The 18,780-nt window shown below is 32.0% G+C and overlaps 1 protein-coding gene across 2 annotated transcripts in view; it reads right to left on the reverse strand.

Annotated features, from left to right (window-relative positions):
* The window catches only part of LOC123671700 (ankyrin repeat and LEM domain-containing protein 1-like), a 30,735-nt gene extending 12,106 nt beyond the window's left edge, over window positions 1-18,629 (reverse strand). For both annotated transcript variants that reach the window (XM_045605674.1, XM_045605673.1), the window contains exons 1-2: window positions 18,338-18,629; window positions 91-249 (exon numbers count right to left, since the gene is read on the reverse strand). In XM_045605674.1, the coding sequence (XP_045461630.1) occupies window positions 91-249; window positions 18,338-18,420 (242 nt within the window). In that variant the 5' untranslated portion in view covers window positions 18,421-18,629. The remainder of the gene's footprint in view (window positions 1-90; window positions 250-18,337) is intronic.
* Between the last annotated feature and the right edge of the window lie 151 nt (window positions 18,630-18,780).

Consider the following 18,780-nt stretch of genomic DNA (forward strand, 5'->3'; position numbering starts at 1 on the left):
AAACTGCACTACTAGATTTTGCATTGATGGTGGTGTGATGTTTTTTCACTTTGTGTACCTCCATAAGCTCTCGACAATAAAATTACTCACTTGATATTTGGGTCAGCTCCTTTTTGCAAAAGCAAAGCAGTATATTTTGTAGAGAATTCTTCGGATTCCTTTCCGACAACCAGATGAAAGGCAGAAATTCCACGACCAGGCAGAACTAGATTGAAATCGGCATTTTTTCCAAGAAAGGTATTGATGGCACTAGAATAAAAGAAAACAAATCAGTTATAATGTTAAATATCCCACAGAAAGGAATAAAACATAAATCATCAAAGTATATTCTTAAGATGTTGTGTACCATAAATTACATAAAATACATTTCGGTAGCGAGTAGGTATAAAGATGAGAATGTAGTTATCATGAAATATGATAGATAATTAAAAACTTCTGGATTCTCTTGAAAAATACAAAAAGTATACCAAAGAACACCCAAAAAGCAAAATCTATCTGTCGAAAAAAATTAATTAAACCTGTTGCATAAATTGAAACAATGAGCGTATACCGCCATCCAACATAATTTTAAAGAATATAAAAAAATACGAAAACTAAAAAAAATTCTGATACTTTTGATATAATTTGACCCGAGTGTAGTTTGAAAATTATATCCAAGGTGTGACAGAAATTCTTCAACTCACTCAAATTGTCAAAATCATGAGAATATTTAACATAAAATGAGACAAGGTTAAATCTTAAACTGAAATGAACTCATAATTTGCAGCTGAAATGAAACAACAGTGACTCTTATGAATAGAATGACTATACCGCTTTCAAACAACAATATCAAACGCGAATCAATATATTGATATTTTATTTAAATATTTATTTAAAAATGTTCTAGCTTTGTGAAAAAAAGGTTAGTTGAATGAACTCCAGCCATTAAAATTTTGATGTCTTCTGGCAGGTACTTTTCATAAAAATGTGCAATGTCTTTGCAACATATATGTAAATAACAACATATTAAATAAGTATAGCTTTATGCGAGAGGATAAATGTTTTTTTTATTTTCAAAAATTTATAATTTAATGACACACATCTGGTAGACATCACAAGATGTCTACCAGAATAGTATTTTTTCAATCGACCGTATTAAAAATTTTCTAGCTTTGTGGCAAATGGGTGAGTCAAATGAACAGCTAGTTCCTAGGCTATAAAAGGAATTGTATTACACTAAAAATTGATCAATTTTAATCGTCATTTTTCCCCATTTATTTATTTGCTTATGTGAATAATTCGATAAATTGCGACGAAATGGTGTTGTTAATTGTTAATTTAACTCATTATAATTACAGAAAAACAATTACTCGTGTTTAATGTGTACGATACAAGATAGTGACTTGACAGTATCACTCTTGATCCACTTTTGGTAGATTGTACCAAACGCGCATTAAATAGTGTTCCAATTTTCAAAACAATTCCCAACTGGTTACGTGAAGATCGCGCACTTTGATCTTTAACGAAAATTTCATTTCTGTTTTTGAGTTATACTCCGATTGAAGTGAAATACATGTTGTGGTATCTTGTTGATGCAGCGTCAAATTTTGGCCTTCAATGCTTCGAAGGTCGCGAGCTTATTGGCATAAACCTGTGACCCCCATGAACCCTGCGACCAAAAGTCTAATTTTCCTTAATGTAGGTAACCATACAGGGAGATGAAACGATCAGGAAATAACTACCTAGTAAAATTCATAACTTAACCAACAGCTATCCCTAAGAATTGTGTTTCATGCGATTTGTGTAAACATGGATATTTTTGAATATTTAGAGTTTATTAATTATTAATTAGCTTGTATACTCAGAGTAATAAACATAGATAGAGGGGGCATATGTCATTTTCAGTAAGCAAATTTTGTCCCCAACATGAACTATCAAATTTTACATTAAGCGCGCGGAAATGAAAACATATCAGTGATACGATATTTCACTCAATTCGCCAGTTTCTCCACAAAAACGCACTTCTTATGTGCCATAGTGAATCAACTCAAAATATATTGAGATGAATACCTAAATATATCAGAAATTCAGAAAACAAAATTCAAGCGCGCCAAACGACTTGATGACACTAGGAGAGCAAAAGTTGCCAAACCTTGGATTTCAGCAGGTAAATGCAGAAAATAATAAATATTCTGCTTATTATAAATACGACAATTAGGAAAAATATCGGATTCCAAATATTCGAATTTGCATATTTAATCGGAAATCACTCAAATAATTATATTTCATTCAAATACATTCATAATGATACAGTAAAATTGTGTATTTGAAAATAAATCACAATCCGACAATGTAATCAAACCATGTTGGGGAAATGTAAAAATTGCGTTTACCCCTTCTATCTATGTTTATTACTATGTGCTTGTATATCACGTCATTTTGCTAAAAATGATTATGAAGTTAATTATTTCGGAATCCGAATATAAATTTCAAATATTCTATACTACACAATAATGAGTAATGTGACTTCGCAGTAGAAATATTGTAATCAGTATCATTATAACAATATACATATTTAGGTCCCGAGTTTAAAAAATTTACTCATTATGCGTTGTTAAGTTTCCGAGAATTTTTTTAAATATGTATATCAATTATTTGACCTTAGAATGCATTAATAAGCTTATTCCTTCAGATCACAATGTATAACAGAAACAGGCACATTATAAAACCATAGCTTTCTTATAAATCATTCGCGAATTTTCTGATCCCCATATCTAGTGTTTTCACTGAAAATTCTAGAAAATCATTGACTTTGCGTCAGGAGCTTTCGATCACCCATTCATCCATATATCAATAGCGCCATTGGAGATTACAGTACTATAATAGAGGAATATATGAGATATGATTTATTATGATGTTATTGTTGTCGTATATATTTTGTAGACGAAGAGGGTTTCTGACGAAACGATCCTTCTAAAATTCGTCATTAGCATTGAAATGATTATTTGGACTATAAATAAATATCTATATACAGGGTGAGTCTCTGTACTTGTACATTAATTTCAATCGAAAATTCCTGAGGTCAAAACAAACACTTTTTTCCTATACTATTTTTTCCGATTCGGCCCAGTTGAAAAGATACAGGCTGTTGAAAATCCATAAAAAATGTAATTTTTAGTTATATTTTGCAAATGGAATGGAATCAAATGAAATTATTTTCGGAATACAGTTTTTTATTGATGTGATGAATCTTTTCCGAACATAAAATTCCATCAAAGTCCGGTCAACTCCAAAATGACCGTTATACTAAATGAAAGAAAAATTAATTGGAAAAAATAGTAAAGGAAAAAATTGTTTCTTTTGACCTCAGGAATCTTCGGTTGAAATATAAGTACAAGTTAAACACTCATTCTATATATATAAAAGAGGATCTGGGGATATAATGTAAGGGCCATCACGTTCAAACGACTGCACCAAATTGGATAATTCTTTTTTTGTTGTTGTTGTGTTCATTACAGTCATGAGAAGATTTATACAACAAAATATTTCCGACAAAATCGTACGGAAAGAAAAAGAAAGGCTTTCATTTTTCATCCGACCGAGCGAACAATCATGATTTGAAATGAACGATGCCTGGCAGAAATTGGTAGCCGGGCCGGGCAAAGATAATTTGTTACTTAGAAGGATGTATTCTGGGTTGTCTGACTGAACTGAAATTTTGATAAATAATGGTTTAACGTCTGTGTATTAACATATTAAATTAATTTCACGGCATTCAGACAATTTTTCAATTCTGAAAAATTACGTCCCCGAGCGGGACTCGAACTCCGAATTACTAGTCCGACGCTCTAGCTCCTCGATGGCTCAGTGGCTAGAGCGTCGTAATTCGGAGGTTGCGGGTTCGAGTCACGCTCGTGAAAGTACTTTTTCTAGAATTGAAAAATAGTCTGAATGCCGTGAAATAAATTTAATAACCATATTTTTTAATTGAATCGAGAATGATTCTTCCTGATTTCATTATAAGGATGCAAAAACATTTAGCAACACCTAATTCAGTTAATTGCGAGAATATATTTTATTGAACAAACAGTTGTCCAGGTTTCTCGAAATCGAGTGATAATGGAAAAATAACAATTTGACCACGAACTTGTCATCAATGAGTCGAACCTCATTGTTTAAGACTATTTCCGACCCAAAGTTCTAAATTATGGAGCGATCCGTTCGGGAAACGAGAGCCCAAAAACCATTTTGTGTGCGAAATCGTCATATACGAATACCATATGTTGTTCAAGGATTCAATCGATAGCTTGTTATATTGTGTGAGATTTTTAAATAACGATATGTCTATCACTAACAACGATATATAGGGAATAAAGTAAATCATTGTTATTATATGTCACTTATCGATCTGTCAATGGTCACTATGAAAACTGAACTCAAACTCCTTCAAAATTTTTAAAAATCTTAAAACTCTCTTAGAAAAGTCTAAGATAAAAGAAACAAGAATGAGACAGGTGTACCCAGAACCGTATTATATAATTAATAACAATAACAATAGCCAACAAAGACAAATTTCAGCACGGAAAGGATAAGCAAGTAACATATATGCATAAATATTCAATTGCAGCCAAACAACCACCTCATATCGAGAATTTAAAATTTCGATTGAATAAGAACTTCTTTAAAATAATGGGAATCGAATAGTTGTCTCAAAATCGAGGTCGAAGAAATAAAAATAAAATTATATTGAATGAATAAGAAGTACATAAACAATAGTTAACTAAATTCAAGATTGTTTGTGGTTATAATTATAACTAGTAACAAGGTTTCAAGATTCACAGTACAAATATAGTTTGACTGGGTTAAATATCCAGGAGATTCCCATATGCGAAGATAAGCATTATTCAAATGGAAAATTCCTCTAGAGACTGGAGAAATCGGACAAAATGAAATTATATAATGATGAAATCATTTTATGCAGCGGGAGAATGCCGTATCTCGTAGTAGGCAACGGTCGCCATTATCCTTTCTGAAATATAGTTGTTTACTATAATATGAGAACATTTATCATTTACTTTTAAATCAATCGATTTTATTTACTTCATTTTGTTTCATTTGTTGAAATCGTTCCTAATTATAGAATAAGTAACCGACCATGAACTCAGAGTTGATTTGCCGATTAATTAATTACTCTCTAATTGACGCGAATTTTATCTTCGAAGACATCCCCTTGAAGCGTGCAAGATATTGGCGAGGTATCGGTGAGATATTTGGTCGAAATATTTCGACATCTCCATTTTGGAAAACTTCCTAGGTTTGATATACCAAAAGTAAGTGGGCTCTATGAAAGATTCTTGACGCAATACAGTTTGTCTCTCAATAATATGCTACGCGTTATAGCGTAATTATTTTATAGGTACTCTAAAATTGAAAACTGCGGAAAAGGATTCACGCAGATAAGATAAGCCTGAAGGTAAAGCTATTAGGCCAATTGAAAAGTTCCCGGTCTGATGCACCGATGGCAGTGCTACTGCTGCTAGTATTAAATCCATATGATTACCAACCTACAAACGATACGTGTCAAAATTTGACAGCAGTCCTACCATTAGTTTGTGAGATATTATACGTTGTGAGTGTTGCTACTTTTGTTATTTGAAAAAAGATGGAAAGAAAGAATTTCGTGTTCTGATAAAATATTTCTTTTTGAAGGGAAAACATACAGTTGAAGCAAAATCTTGGCTTGATGAAGAGTTTCACCAGGAAAATCAACCATCATTGATTTATTATTACCTCCAAAAGGACCAGACTACCAACAGCCATTATTATATAGCGTTATTGGATCGTTTGAAGGATGAAACCGTTAAAAAACGGCCCAATTTGAAGAAAAAAAAAGGTTGTGTCATCAAGACAATGCGCCGTGTCACAAATCTATGAAAACAATGGCAATGTGCATGAATCGGGCTTCGAATTACTTCTGCATCCACCGTATTCACCAGATTTGGCCCCCAGCGACTTTTTCCTGTTCTCAGACCTCAAAAGAATGCTCGCTGGAAAGAAATTTACCGCCAATGAAGAAGTAATCGACGAAACTGATGCCTATTTTGAAGCTAAAGACAAATCGTACTACAAAAATGGTATCGAAAAGTTGGAAGATCGCTATTATCGCTGTATCGCCCTCGGAGGCAACTATGTTGAATAATAATTTCAAATTTTGCCAAAAAAATTTGTTTCACTATGGTAGACTGGGGACTTTTCAATTGGCCTGTTGATAGGGTATTAAATTCAACTGAATAAAGGTTGACGAATAAAGTCGAATTTCTAAGAAAAAAATTGTTTTTATTGTTTAGGCTCGGGAGTGAATTGTTACATTCTCGACGTCGACGCTAGACACACTTCATATAATCGTTTGTTTCTCCTCTCACTACAAGACATATATTAGATCCAAAACGTGTTAATCCTCATAGAATATTTGATCAAGAGATTTATATTAAATCTTTAGACAGTTGTAGAGAAATCAATGCTTTCGGACGATTTTTGTGCAGTCTGTCGGTAATGAAAAAAAAAAAAAAAATTTTGTGATTCACAGGGAAAAAATTTCGGAGAGCTCTGGTCATCACTGACAAAGTTTTGTTTTTATCGGTAAGTCGTTCGTGCGTTGTTTGGCTTGTTATACTTGCGGATCCTCCGCCATTTTGTAGCTACTCCTTCCACCATAAACTGACGTAAGTAGGTATCCTTCACATGAAAAGCATCATAAGAAGTTGGATTTGGAATACGCTCTATTAGTGATGATGTCACACACCGCCATTTTACTGTTCTCCTGTCAGTCTTCGGAATCCAAACAAACAAATTGTCATTCAAATAAGTACGTTGTCGTTGAAGAAATCAGCTTATTTTGATAAATAAGATTATTTAAGGAACGATTTTACTATTAATTGATAGACAGAAGGCACGAGATAAATGCCAGTAAGTTCGAACTTGAAGTTCAACTAATAAACACGGCTTTATACAAAATCTGGGGAATGATACAGGATTCAAACTTACTGGTGTTAACCTCGTTCCTTCTGTCTATCAATTAATACTGAAATCCTTCCTCAAATACTCTTATTCATAAAAATAAGCCAATTCCTTCAACGACACCGTACTAATTTGAATGACAATTTATTTGTTTGCATTCCGAACACTGACAGGAGAACCAAAAATGGCGGTGTGTAACGTCACACCAATAGAGCGTATACTATGGTCGTGAGAAATTTATGTTTATAAGGTTATTGACGTCATTCAATTTATGTATCAATTAATGAATTATTTACTTCATTCTCAACATCTCGACAATTTTTGAAAGTGGATTGTTATCTTTTTTATTAGTTTTTTTATCTAGCTCCTGCTTCGTTGCTTCCGAAATTTCAATACTAATTGTTTCAGATAAGAGATTGTTCCACTAGAATTACATCAAACTCTTATTCTCAAATTGTCATTCATCATCATCATCATCATAAAGCTTATCACGTCCACTATGAACGCAAGCCTCCTTCGGTCTTGTGCCGTCTGAATCCAGTTTCCAGCTATTCTTTTTATATCGTTTCATTTGCCCTTGAAGACATTCGTAGTTCACAAGAGAAAAAACCTTCAAAAACAAATCAATGAAAAGAAAACAGAAGGATCAAATAACTACAGATGCAGAATCTTGGTTCCGACAAGAGCTAAACAATGTTATCGCTAATGTATTACTAGACTTCATTGAGTCAAAGTCCTACTTCTTAATTATCATCAATAAAAGATCAAGAGATAAAAAAAATCGACGTAACATTTTGTGGGACATCATATACATCAAAGATTCAAACTAATGATCTCTTGAACCGGATAAAACAGGATATCTGTATTTTGTTATACAAAACAATTCATCATTTCAACTGCGGAGAAAATTATACTTTCGCTTCGATAAATTTGAGACGAGTCGATAATGGTTCAGACTTACAAACATACTTAATTGATGGATGGGACGAGTTTATTGAAGTACACTTTGACACTGAGCAGTGTCAAAGATCTACATTCGAACTGTAATTGTTTCACTATCGGGAAAAGCAATAAAACCGATTTAGCACCTGATAATGCTCAAAACAAGTCATTTTAGTTTATTTCTAATAAGAAACATTCGTTTGTCGAATTGAAAAATACAATGAATACATTAAATATGTTCTATTCCGGGCACTTTTCCAAAACTGTAGATAGATATGTAAAGGGTGTTTTTTTAGAGCTATAGAACTTTAAATTGCAATAAAACAACGATGGATTATTTGATTGACATGAATTTTATTTATCCGCAAGATAATCTTGTGGCATTACATTTTAATTATGATTTCTGGCATATGACCGCCACGGCTGGCTCGGATGTAGTCCAATCTGGACGTCCAATTTTCGATGACTTTTTCCAACATTTGTGGCCGTATATCGGCAATAACACGGCGAATGTTGTCTTCCAAATAGTCAAGAGTTTGTGGCTTATCCGCATAGACCAATGATTTTGAAAAGTAGCCTAGCGGTGTTGAATCACAAGATCTTGAAGGCCAATTCACAGGTCCAAAACGTGAAATTAGGCGGTCACCAAACGTGTCTTTCAATAAATCGATTGTGGCACGAGCTGTGTGACATGTTGCGCCGACTTGTTGGAACCACAGCTCCTGGACATCATGGTTGTTCAATTCAGGAATGAAAAAGTTAGTAATCATGGCTCTATACCGATCACCATTGACTATAACGTTCTGGCCATCATGGATTTTGAAGAAGTACGGACCAATGATTCCACCAGCCCATAAAGTGCACCAAAGATTCAGTTTTTCTGGATGTAACGGTATTTTGACATACACTTGAGGATTAGCTTCACTCCAAATGCGGCAGTTTTGTTTGTTGACGTAGCCATTCAACCAGAAGTGCGCTTCATCGCTAAACAACGTAGTGCGCGATACGTATTCCGCACAGAACCATTATTTTCGGAATAAAATTACACTATTTGCAAGCGTTGTTCAGGCGTGAGTCTATTCATGATGAATTGCCAAACCAAACTGAGAATAAATCACTTGACAGCTGTTAAATCGGTCGCCATCTTGAGCAGTAATGCCAACTTAAAGTTATATACCTCGAAAAAAAACACCCTTTATTTCTACATTCGAATTCTGTAGAAATTAGTAAAAAGCATAGAAATAATCAGATTGACGGAAGGACAATGCTCTCGTTATAGGAAACTCTTTTTTTTTTCTGTTATCATCAACAGAAATATTGAGACTTTTAGATGAAAAAAGAGTTTTTGACCATTTTCTATTATTTATAACAGATAACCATACGATGTTAAATATTTTTGAAATCAGGTAAAATTAAGCTTTCAAAAAAGACCCAGAAATCTAGTGTTCCCATTCGCAAAAGCATAACTTTGAGTCATAGCTCCTTAATAAAAAACCATGTTGAAAAGACAAGCACGCCACTGGATTCTACGTAAAAAAGTGTATGATGTTTTTGTAATTTCAGAACTCTATCAGCAGTATTAGCTAAGATATACATTTTTTTTGTAATAACTATTTTTTTTGTCATAACTATTTTTCCAATTTCTGCTTATAACTGGAAAACAAAAGGTGGCCAAAAATGACTATTAATCTTCTTAGTTTCTCAGAAAAGGAGAACGGGAATAGGATATCAGATTTTGTCTATCTCCTCTGATTTAAAAGTTGTAGTGCTAAAACATCTGAATTTGCCTAACCTGTACAATGTACAAAACACTGATATATTATTATTAGTGAAAAAATCTACAAAAAATCATCACAAAATTTTGCAAAAAAAAATAATCGACCTTCGTATAGTGTTGCCCTCTACTAGTCTACTTATATGCTTCGTAAAGAGAATATACATTGAATATACAACTTGGTACACCGTACAGAGTTTGGTCATTGCAGGAGCACCAGAGGGGAAATGAATGAGCACATAATGTTTGACTGATACGCGGAAAGCCATGTGGTGGTAATCCCTGTTAATGTAAAAATTCGAAATTTTGTTTACCTGGTAACTTAAAAACAGCTGATTCGATCGAAATGTAATATTGCATTTAGATGTGAAATAATAGTTTCAAGCTTCACGCAAAAAAATTCACGTGGAACACGTCACCGGAACCAGAGACAATTCAAAAAGAATATCGAGAAAAAAAATCTCAATATTTTCGTGGTCACAAAACCGAAAGTGTTGAGATTTCAGGTGTAGATATATTTAACAATTTCAAGCTGTAGCAAAACTAGGTGATCAAATCATCAGATCCGTAGAATCAAGATTTCAAGAAGAATTTCGGAAAAGAAATACATTTCAAATATTTCCTTGACAACAGATCCGATCACATTTTCTGTATTAATACAATCATACAAACAACAAAACATTAGAGTAAAATTACAAAAAGCATTAAACACTAGTAACTATTATAGACACCGACTTTCCTAATTTGAGTTCAACAGATGAAAGTTGTATTGGTCGACCTGAATTTATGAAGGAAAAAGATCATGCATGACTCCAGAGCAAAAATAAAAAAAAAAATAGATACGAAAAAGGTCTAGTGTGATAATGGGTTTACATAAACACGAACAAAATATATTGTTGAAATATTGAATTTATTCAAATTGTAAGACATCATATACCTATCATATCCAGTTGTTTTCAGATGAAATTGATATTATGCTCTATTGACAAACCAAATTAGCTGAAGGAATCAAATTTTTAACTGAAGTGAACAAGGTGATGAGAGTTTTCCATAAGAAATTGATTTTTGATGTTCTCCAAGTTCAAGATTTGCAAGTGAGAATTATTACATATTAATTTTTATTTAGTTGTGTACTTACACCTATTTCTCCCAGAATTGATTTCAGATTCTCTTATCTGAATGCATATCATAGTATATATTTCAGTTCAATTATAGTTCAGAATTGAAGACAATTGTCATTCGATCTCTTTTGCAATAGTTTATTAAAAAAAAATAACATTAATCATTTTGAATGAAAAGGATTAAAGGAAGGAAGAAGCTTCAATCCTTGGGCATTATCTTCGGAATTTACAACAATAATTAATTTGGCCAATACGATAATCTAATATTAAATTTTAATTTATAAAAATTGTTATTCTGTTGACAAGGATCAAGATAACAAGGAAGATACTACAAATTTCTAAGGAATTGGCGTAGCTATTGACATGATAATGAAAGATTTAAACTTCGGACTGTTTTCAACTAATATTCTGTGTTTTCAGAGGTTCTTTGGCGTCATGATATCGCTCAAGAGATATGCAAATGAAAACATTACGTAACATTAAGATGACTTTGGCTTCGAGTACACAGGGTTGTTTTTCTCATTTTCTTCAATTCTCGAATAGTCTCTCTATCTCTGGAGAGAGAAACTAATAAAGACGACATATTTATCATTTAAATAATTTATGGAAAAACACTATTATTCAAAAATGAAAATATCATGCATTCTTGAGCTAGGAGGATCAATGGAGTATAGCAACTGATTTTTGTACCATCGATTTTTGGATTCTATACATTTTCAAACGTAAACTATGAAAATTTCAGGGGGGTTAATTTTTTTTCACGGACGATTTGAAATCAATGAAACAAAATACTGCAAATTTTACACTATAGTTCATTATTTCCTCTTTCAACGCAAAATATCGGGATACGTGACGAAAAAAATATGAAATTATCAACATGAAAAAAGGTCATAAGTTCTGAAATCCAAATGAAAATTTCAATATTTCAAGTTCAGCATCATTGCATCAATATATAGGGTTGTCCACGGTCGATGGTATCCTGGACTTTTACGGAGAACGAAAGGTACGATTTTATTGCTCTGTCGATTTACAATATTTTGATATTTCAAATAGAACACCCTGATTATTATCACTTTTTCTTTTGTTCTGTTTTCGTGAAAAACATAGCTTCAATCAAACTTTCATCACTTTGGTACATCCAATTAATTAAATTAAGAATATTATTCTTAATAATAAATTATTATTATTTATAATAAATTATTTTTATTAATAATAAATATTAACAATAATAAAATACACCCCTAATCATAAAGGGTTGTTCAAACTCACAGTCTTGGACGAGACTTAGTAAAATAATAAATAGTGCGTTTTTTCAAATGGAATGACTTGCATATCATAAGGGTATTGAAAGTAAATTAAATTTCTTTTCAGACTATATAGCATGTTCCTATACCTAAACTGTAATTATAACTATTACTATATAAAAGCAAGTTTTCATAAAAATAGCAATAGTAGGATAGTTATATAAAGATATGGCGTTTAAAATCGAAATTATGCCAGATTCAACTGAATTCTTTTGAAGATTATTATTTTATGACGACTTAGAGAAGATTGTTGAACTTTTTTTTGGAAACGTTACAGCATATTCATGCTTTTTTATGTTTATCAAGAACGGCAAGTGAAACGCCAACAATTTTTGAAAGGAAAAGGAGACGTAGGTAATTGCAGAAAAAACATCATCCTTCAAGATTGTAAATGATGTGTATTTTATTGTTCCGAGATCTTTATATCAATTTTAAAAGTAACTGGTTGCTAACTGAAATGATAATATAAACAGTAACATTCAACCATAAAATATGAACCATAAAGTCTTCATATATCGGATGTTCAGAAAAGAACATAAATAAGCTCGAGGTAGCTCCCTTACATTTGACTTAGCTTACATCATACATTTAATTTAGAAAAAAATAAATTATCCCAAGAATAGTATATTCTAAAACAAGTTGCAGAATGGGCTCCTATTCCAACACGAATGGGAAATTCGAAAACGAGCGACGAAGGAGCGTTGGAATTGCCTTCTGCAATGAGTATTAGACGATATTTTCTCTATTTCAGTCAAGTTTTGTGAAATATTGTCGAAATTCAATGGAAAATTGAGATTATATATCCTAGTGACATTTGTATCTTGATAGTTGGTGTGACTGTCACGAAGATTGACAGATTATGGAATTTGAAGTTGAATCGTACGTATCGAATTTTGAAATAATTTATAATTACGCATTAAATTCGTGAATTATGTCTGACGAAATCGATTTAACACAACCAGAATTAAGAGAAATTGCGAATAATGTTGCAAAATCATTTCACAATACCCAAATTATACATTATGTTGACAATTATTGACGTTTGTTCAAATTTGATAGGATTGGAAAGCAGTAGAGACAACAACAAAACGAAAAATATAACTAAAAACGATGCTGTAATGAGTTCATTACAGCACTGATTTTAGAACTGTAATGAACTCATTACGATACTGAAATAGAGAAATATTTTTAATGAATGAAGTATGAGAACTGTATAGAATATCATCTTTTCTTTGCAGCTAACGATTGAGTGGAATGAGTTTAACTAAAAACGATGCTGTAATGAGTTCATTACAGCACTGATTTTAGAACTGTAATGAACTCATTACGATACTGAAATAGAGAAATATTTTTAATGAATGAAGTATTAGAACTGTATAGAATATCATCTTTTCTTTGCAGCTAACGATTGAGTGGAATGAGTTTAACTAAAAACGATGCTGTAATGAGTTCATTACAGCACTGATTTTAGAACTGTAATGAACTCATTACGATACTGAAATAGAGAAATATTGTTAATGAATGAAGTATGAGAACTGTATAGAATATCATCTTTTCTTTGCAGCTAAAGATTGAGTGGAATGAGTTTCTCCAAAATATTCGCAAAATGAGAAATATACAATAAAAATAATTATTAAGGTAGAAATAACACAAATTGAATTAGCTATCGAAATTTCGAATGATTGGCTAATACAGTTCGAAAAGCATCCCTCTTGCCTCTTCTTTAATCTTTGCTATAGATTGGGTAGAGAAGTACCAAAACTACCAGTGGTCCAACAAGAAAAAAGTTCTAGAGCAAAGAAACGGGCACTGTTCCAGACAAAAAAAAAGATTTGCATTCAAAATTAGAATATCACATGAAGAAAACTTCAAATTGGAATATCTATGCCAAATTTGAGTTGACTATCTTATGAAGGAAAGGTGCTATGAGCAAAAAAATAAAAAAAATCAAACTTCACTCCCTGTATCTCGAAAACAAAAAATTTGCGCTGGGCACATGTCCATAGGACTTTTTATGACTTGAAATGGTCCGAAGAATCTGTCATTTTTGTTTGTCCTCCAATTTGTACCATCAATTTAGGAACAGCTTGTATATCTTAATAACAAACAAAATTTTCAGTTACATTAATTTTTCCTATCGACAAATTTGGCCGTCAATCATACAATAATCATAAAAATATGTTGTTTATAATAAAAATGAACTAATACAAATCGGTTTGATAACTGTCTATGGCGCAGAAGTACCTATTTCTGATTGGTTCTACAATGCAATTTGCATATTATAATTAGAAGATATGTCTGTCAAGTAAGCGCTTCATGTAACATGAAGATTGATAGCCTCAAATTAAAGTTGACCTTAGCCGTCATTATTGAAGACCTTCATATGTAAGCTTCGATATTGATCTGATTGATATGAGGTGAATCAGAAAGTGAAAATTTACTATGAACTTGAATTAAGTTCAACATCCAATTAATCAATGTATAGATAGAATGCTACAAATTTTATGAGATAGCTTATCGCGTGTCGAAGAAAATACCGGGAGTTGGTCAATGAAACACAAAATATATACATATATACAAGTACAGTGTGTCAATTCGAAAATGTAACACCTTTAATATTAATTTAATTTACTCATTCTCAACATTGAAAAAACGGGCCTACTGTATTTTCAGACTCGGAACTACAGTAACGAACTCACTTTGAGACTCCCTTATGGAGACTTGAAGTCCTCTGACTGTGCACAATTTTTGGGATTGCGAATTGATAACACGCTCAACTGGCGAACTCACTGCGCTTATGTTTGCACTAGATTGAGTAGTGCATTTTTTGCATTGAAGCGACTAAAAAATATTTTGCCTTTGGAATCACTGATAGGAGTATATTATTCACTAGCCTACTCCCATATGAATTATAAAACCATTCTATGGGGAGAATCTCCTAGTAAGAGTGAGGTTTTTGTTTCTCAGAAGAGAATCCATTAGGTTGATGTTCGGCTTAAAACCCCGGGAGTCTTGTAGACCATCATTTATCAAGAATCGAATACTTTGTTTTCCTTGTATTTATATATTTAATTCCTTGCTGTTCATTCGTAAGAATATACATAGCCTAAAGTGCTCTGAATATCACAAGTATGATACCAGACATAAGGAAATAATCTGCTTACCAACTCACAGAACCACGAAATTTCAACAATCACCCATGTATGCTGGTATCAAACTGTTCAATCACCTACCAGAGCGAATTGAGCATCTTGAATATTTAAGATTTAAAAAAATTATCAAGGATTTATTACTAGAGCAGTGTTTCTATAGCAAAGAAGAATATTTTTGTTTCAGGTTGATTTGAATATTTTGTTTGATTTTTTTCCTGTTTACTTAATTTCTGACCTGTCCTATATAAATGTAAATTTGTCCAATGGGATGCAATAAATGATTATGATTATGATTATCTCGGCCCACATCAAAATCCGAAAAAATGCAAGAGATAAACTTTGGTTCATAGGAGGACATTTTATACGGTTGGTTACAATCAATTGCTATCAACCCTGTGAGCGTGATATCCGTGAAATACCTGAAATCTTGAATGGGAAGGAGAAGGTAAATCGATAGCCTTTTCAAAAATGACGTCCACTTGACCTTTTTTGTTAGTACATAGGCACTTCCGAAATAGAACATTTTTTAAAAACTTTACATTTCCTTATTTCATTTCATAGATAAAGCAACATATTCTTCTTATTGAATTCAAATGAACATACACATATTGCTGATAACAATAATCGTCCGAGCACAATATATTTGGTAATAAACAAAAATATGAACAATATTGACTGAATCGAAACTTACGCACAATTGAATTATGATCATAACCCCATATACAGGGTGATTCGATGGCCTATTAGATGGAAAACTAATCATAATTTTGGGCTGGAGATTTTCATGTTGGGGTGTGGGACCAATAATCTTTCTCCCTAAAATATTTTCAGATATCTATCAGAAACAGACTTCTACTTCCTTATTTCAAATAGCACACCCAGTATATTATTGCATCATAATATTGCTTTTTTGATGATAATTTCAGCAATATGCCATACCTCGGGTATAAACGGTTCATGAGTCATTCAGATTCTTATGAAAAAAATGGTGGCGACGGCGACTCATTTTTTTTTAATAAATATTTCTGCAGAAATTTTTTTTTCGAAAAACCCTTTTTCATTTTCGATTCTGCAACTACGTAGTATTACAATACTGTTCGCGGTATGGACTAAAAATGTACAAGTTATTTATCAGAATATCATGAACTAGAACAACTTAAATTCATCAAAAGTCAAGATTTTCAAATTAGAATCTACATTTTTATTATGTCAGTGAATTCTACGTATAACAAGAGGGGGGGTTACTCGAGCAACTTTAAGAGTTATCGAGGAAGAACATTAAATGAGGAAAAATTGCAATTTCTGTGTGGAGTACCTAGTCTATAACTTCCAGAAAGAAACTAAAATTCGATGTTTCGATAACTATAAATTTGACATCCCAACGAAAAATTAATTATAATTCATGAAATGTAAAATTTAGTTATCGAAACATGGGTTTTTAGTTTCTTTCTGTGTTTTTTCTCATTTAAAATTCTTCCTTGATAACTCTCAAAGTAATCATTTTAGGTATAGGGTTTGCTTGAGTAATCCTTCTCTTTTCATACGTAGAATTGACTGAAATAGTGAAAAACCTAGGTTGTAATTTCAAAATGTAATTAATAAAAAAAATTAGAAGTCCCCGTCACCACCATTTTTTTCATAATAATCCCATTAAGTCATGAACTGTTGAGTTATTACCCAAAGTTCAAGGTGCTGAAATTGGCATCAAAAAAGCTATCTAATGATGCAATAATATAGGAGGTGTGTCATTTGAAATAAAGAAGTAATAGTCTGTTTCCGGTGTAACTGGAACTAATAGAGATATGAAAATATTTTAGGGAGAAAGATCATTGTCTTAATATGCAAATTTTCAGCACAAAATTATGGTTAGTTTTCCTTGCACTCAGTAAATTTCGAAAAAGTTTTATAATCAACGCCAGAATAGGAAAATTTCTAAAGAAAACCTCACTGAATAATAATTTTCAGTTTGCCTTCAAAAGCAAGTATACTGTAATGCACCACTTCGGAAGAAAATCCTGGTCAGGGATTCTGAAAATTTCAAGAAACTTGAGCGAGGAATATATCGTTCCTTTACACATAGTATTGTCAAGACAAGGTCCATAAGCATATCTGTAGTATGTGAATAATTATATAAGAAACAATCCTATGTACTGCAGCAATCTCAATACCAATTACAAACAGAGACTGCTTTTTTTTTTTTCAAGATTAAAGAAATTATTGAAGAGAAAATCTGGATGATGAATTTTCTCACATCCAAACTTTCATTTAATTAAACTGTATGCAAAACTTAACAGTTTTGGGCAGCCTGATTGTGTATTTATTGTTGTAATCTAATGGTGGATGCGCAAATAGAGGAGTGCAATTATTTCAAAAACAGAACTTCCTATTCTGATATGGAGCCGTCTGCAACATAAGAAATAATTCGAAAATTTGGAGACATTACGAACAAAAAGCTCAATTTATTTATAAATATCTAAAATCCTTCGAACAAGCAACAAACATGAAGCAAGAGAAAATTAAATAATGAATAATAATAATAAATAAATAAACCACCCAGAAATCTGAACTTTCAGACATTCAATAATTAATTAAACCATTTCCCTCTCATCAATCTATAAGAGAAATCGTGATACATACATATAGCTTTGTCTATACATATATGTATACCTTTAAAACAATCTGTACGACAACCAAAAGAAGACTTGAAGTTGAAACTAGTGTACTGATTGAAAATAATGTTTCAATGAAATAAAGAGAGATAATTCTCATTTATAATCATTTTCCATGTGATAGAAAACTCACCAATAATGCATATTGAAATGATAACAGGTTATATCTTAGATGCCTCCAGAAATAAACTGTAGTAATAATATATTGTACAATTGTATATTCAATAGCAAAATATACTTTGAATTTTTGAAGATTTTTAGATGTAATCCAGAAATTATTTTGATACCACAACAACATAAGTGATAAAGAAGACACAGCTTTAGTAAATTATTGGGCATATTGTAGATATTTCTAAAGATGTAAATGAAAACAACTCACCTAATATTTTCGTCGTCTAATGCATCATATAATAAAGTTGCCAAAAACACTTCCTTAGCAGTTCTCCCTCTATAAATACTCATTTTCACATAGCCGACAATATTTTTTTATAACACTCAGTAAACAGAACAAAAAATCATTGAAGTAAATAATATATCACGCGGTAACTGTGCCTCTATTCTGAAACATAAGGTGTCACTCAGCACTGAGATTCGGGTTGTAATGATAAAATTTTTGCATATTTGGATTTATAAACGAACAGATAAGAAAACATAAAATTAAAAATATAAACATTAATTTTGTAGGTTAAAGTTCTGTCTTCTATTCTTCTACTTTCTTCTTCTTCTGCAATTCTTCTACCATGAACTGGTGGTTTTGAATAAAGAAAACCAAAGAAGTATCAGAGTCATGAAATAGATTTTCACAATATTAATTAAAATGCT

The sequence above is a fragment of the Harmonia axyridis genome, chromosome 1 (assembly GCF_914767665.1).
Source record: "Harmonia axyridis chromosome 1, icHarAxyr1.1, whole genome shotgun sequence".
Taxonomy (NCBI): Eukaryota; Metazoa; Arthropoda; class Insecta; order Coleoptera; family Coccinellidae; genus Harmonia; species Harmonia axyridis.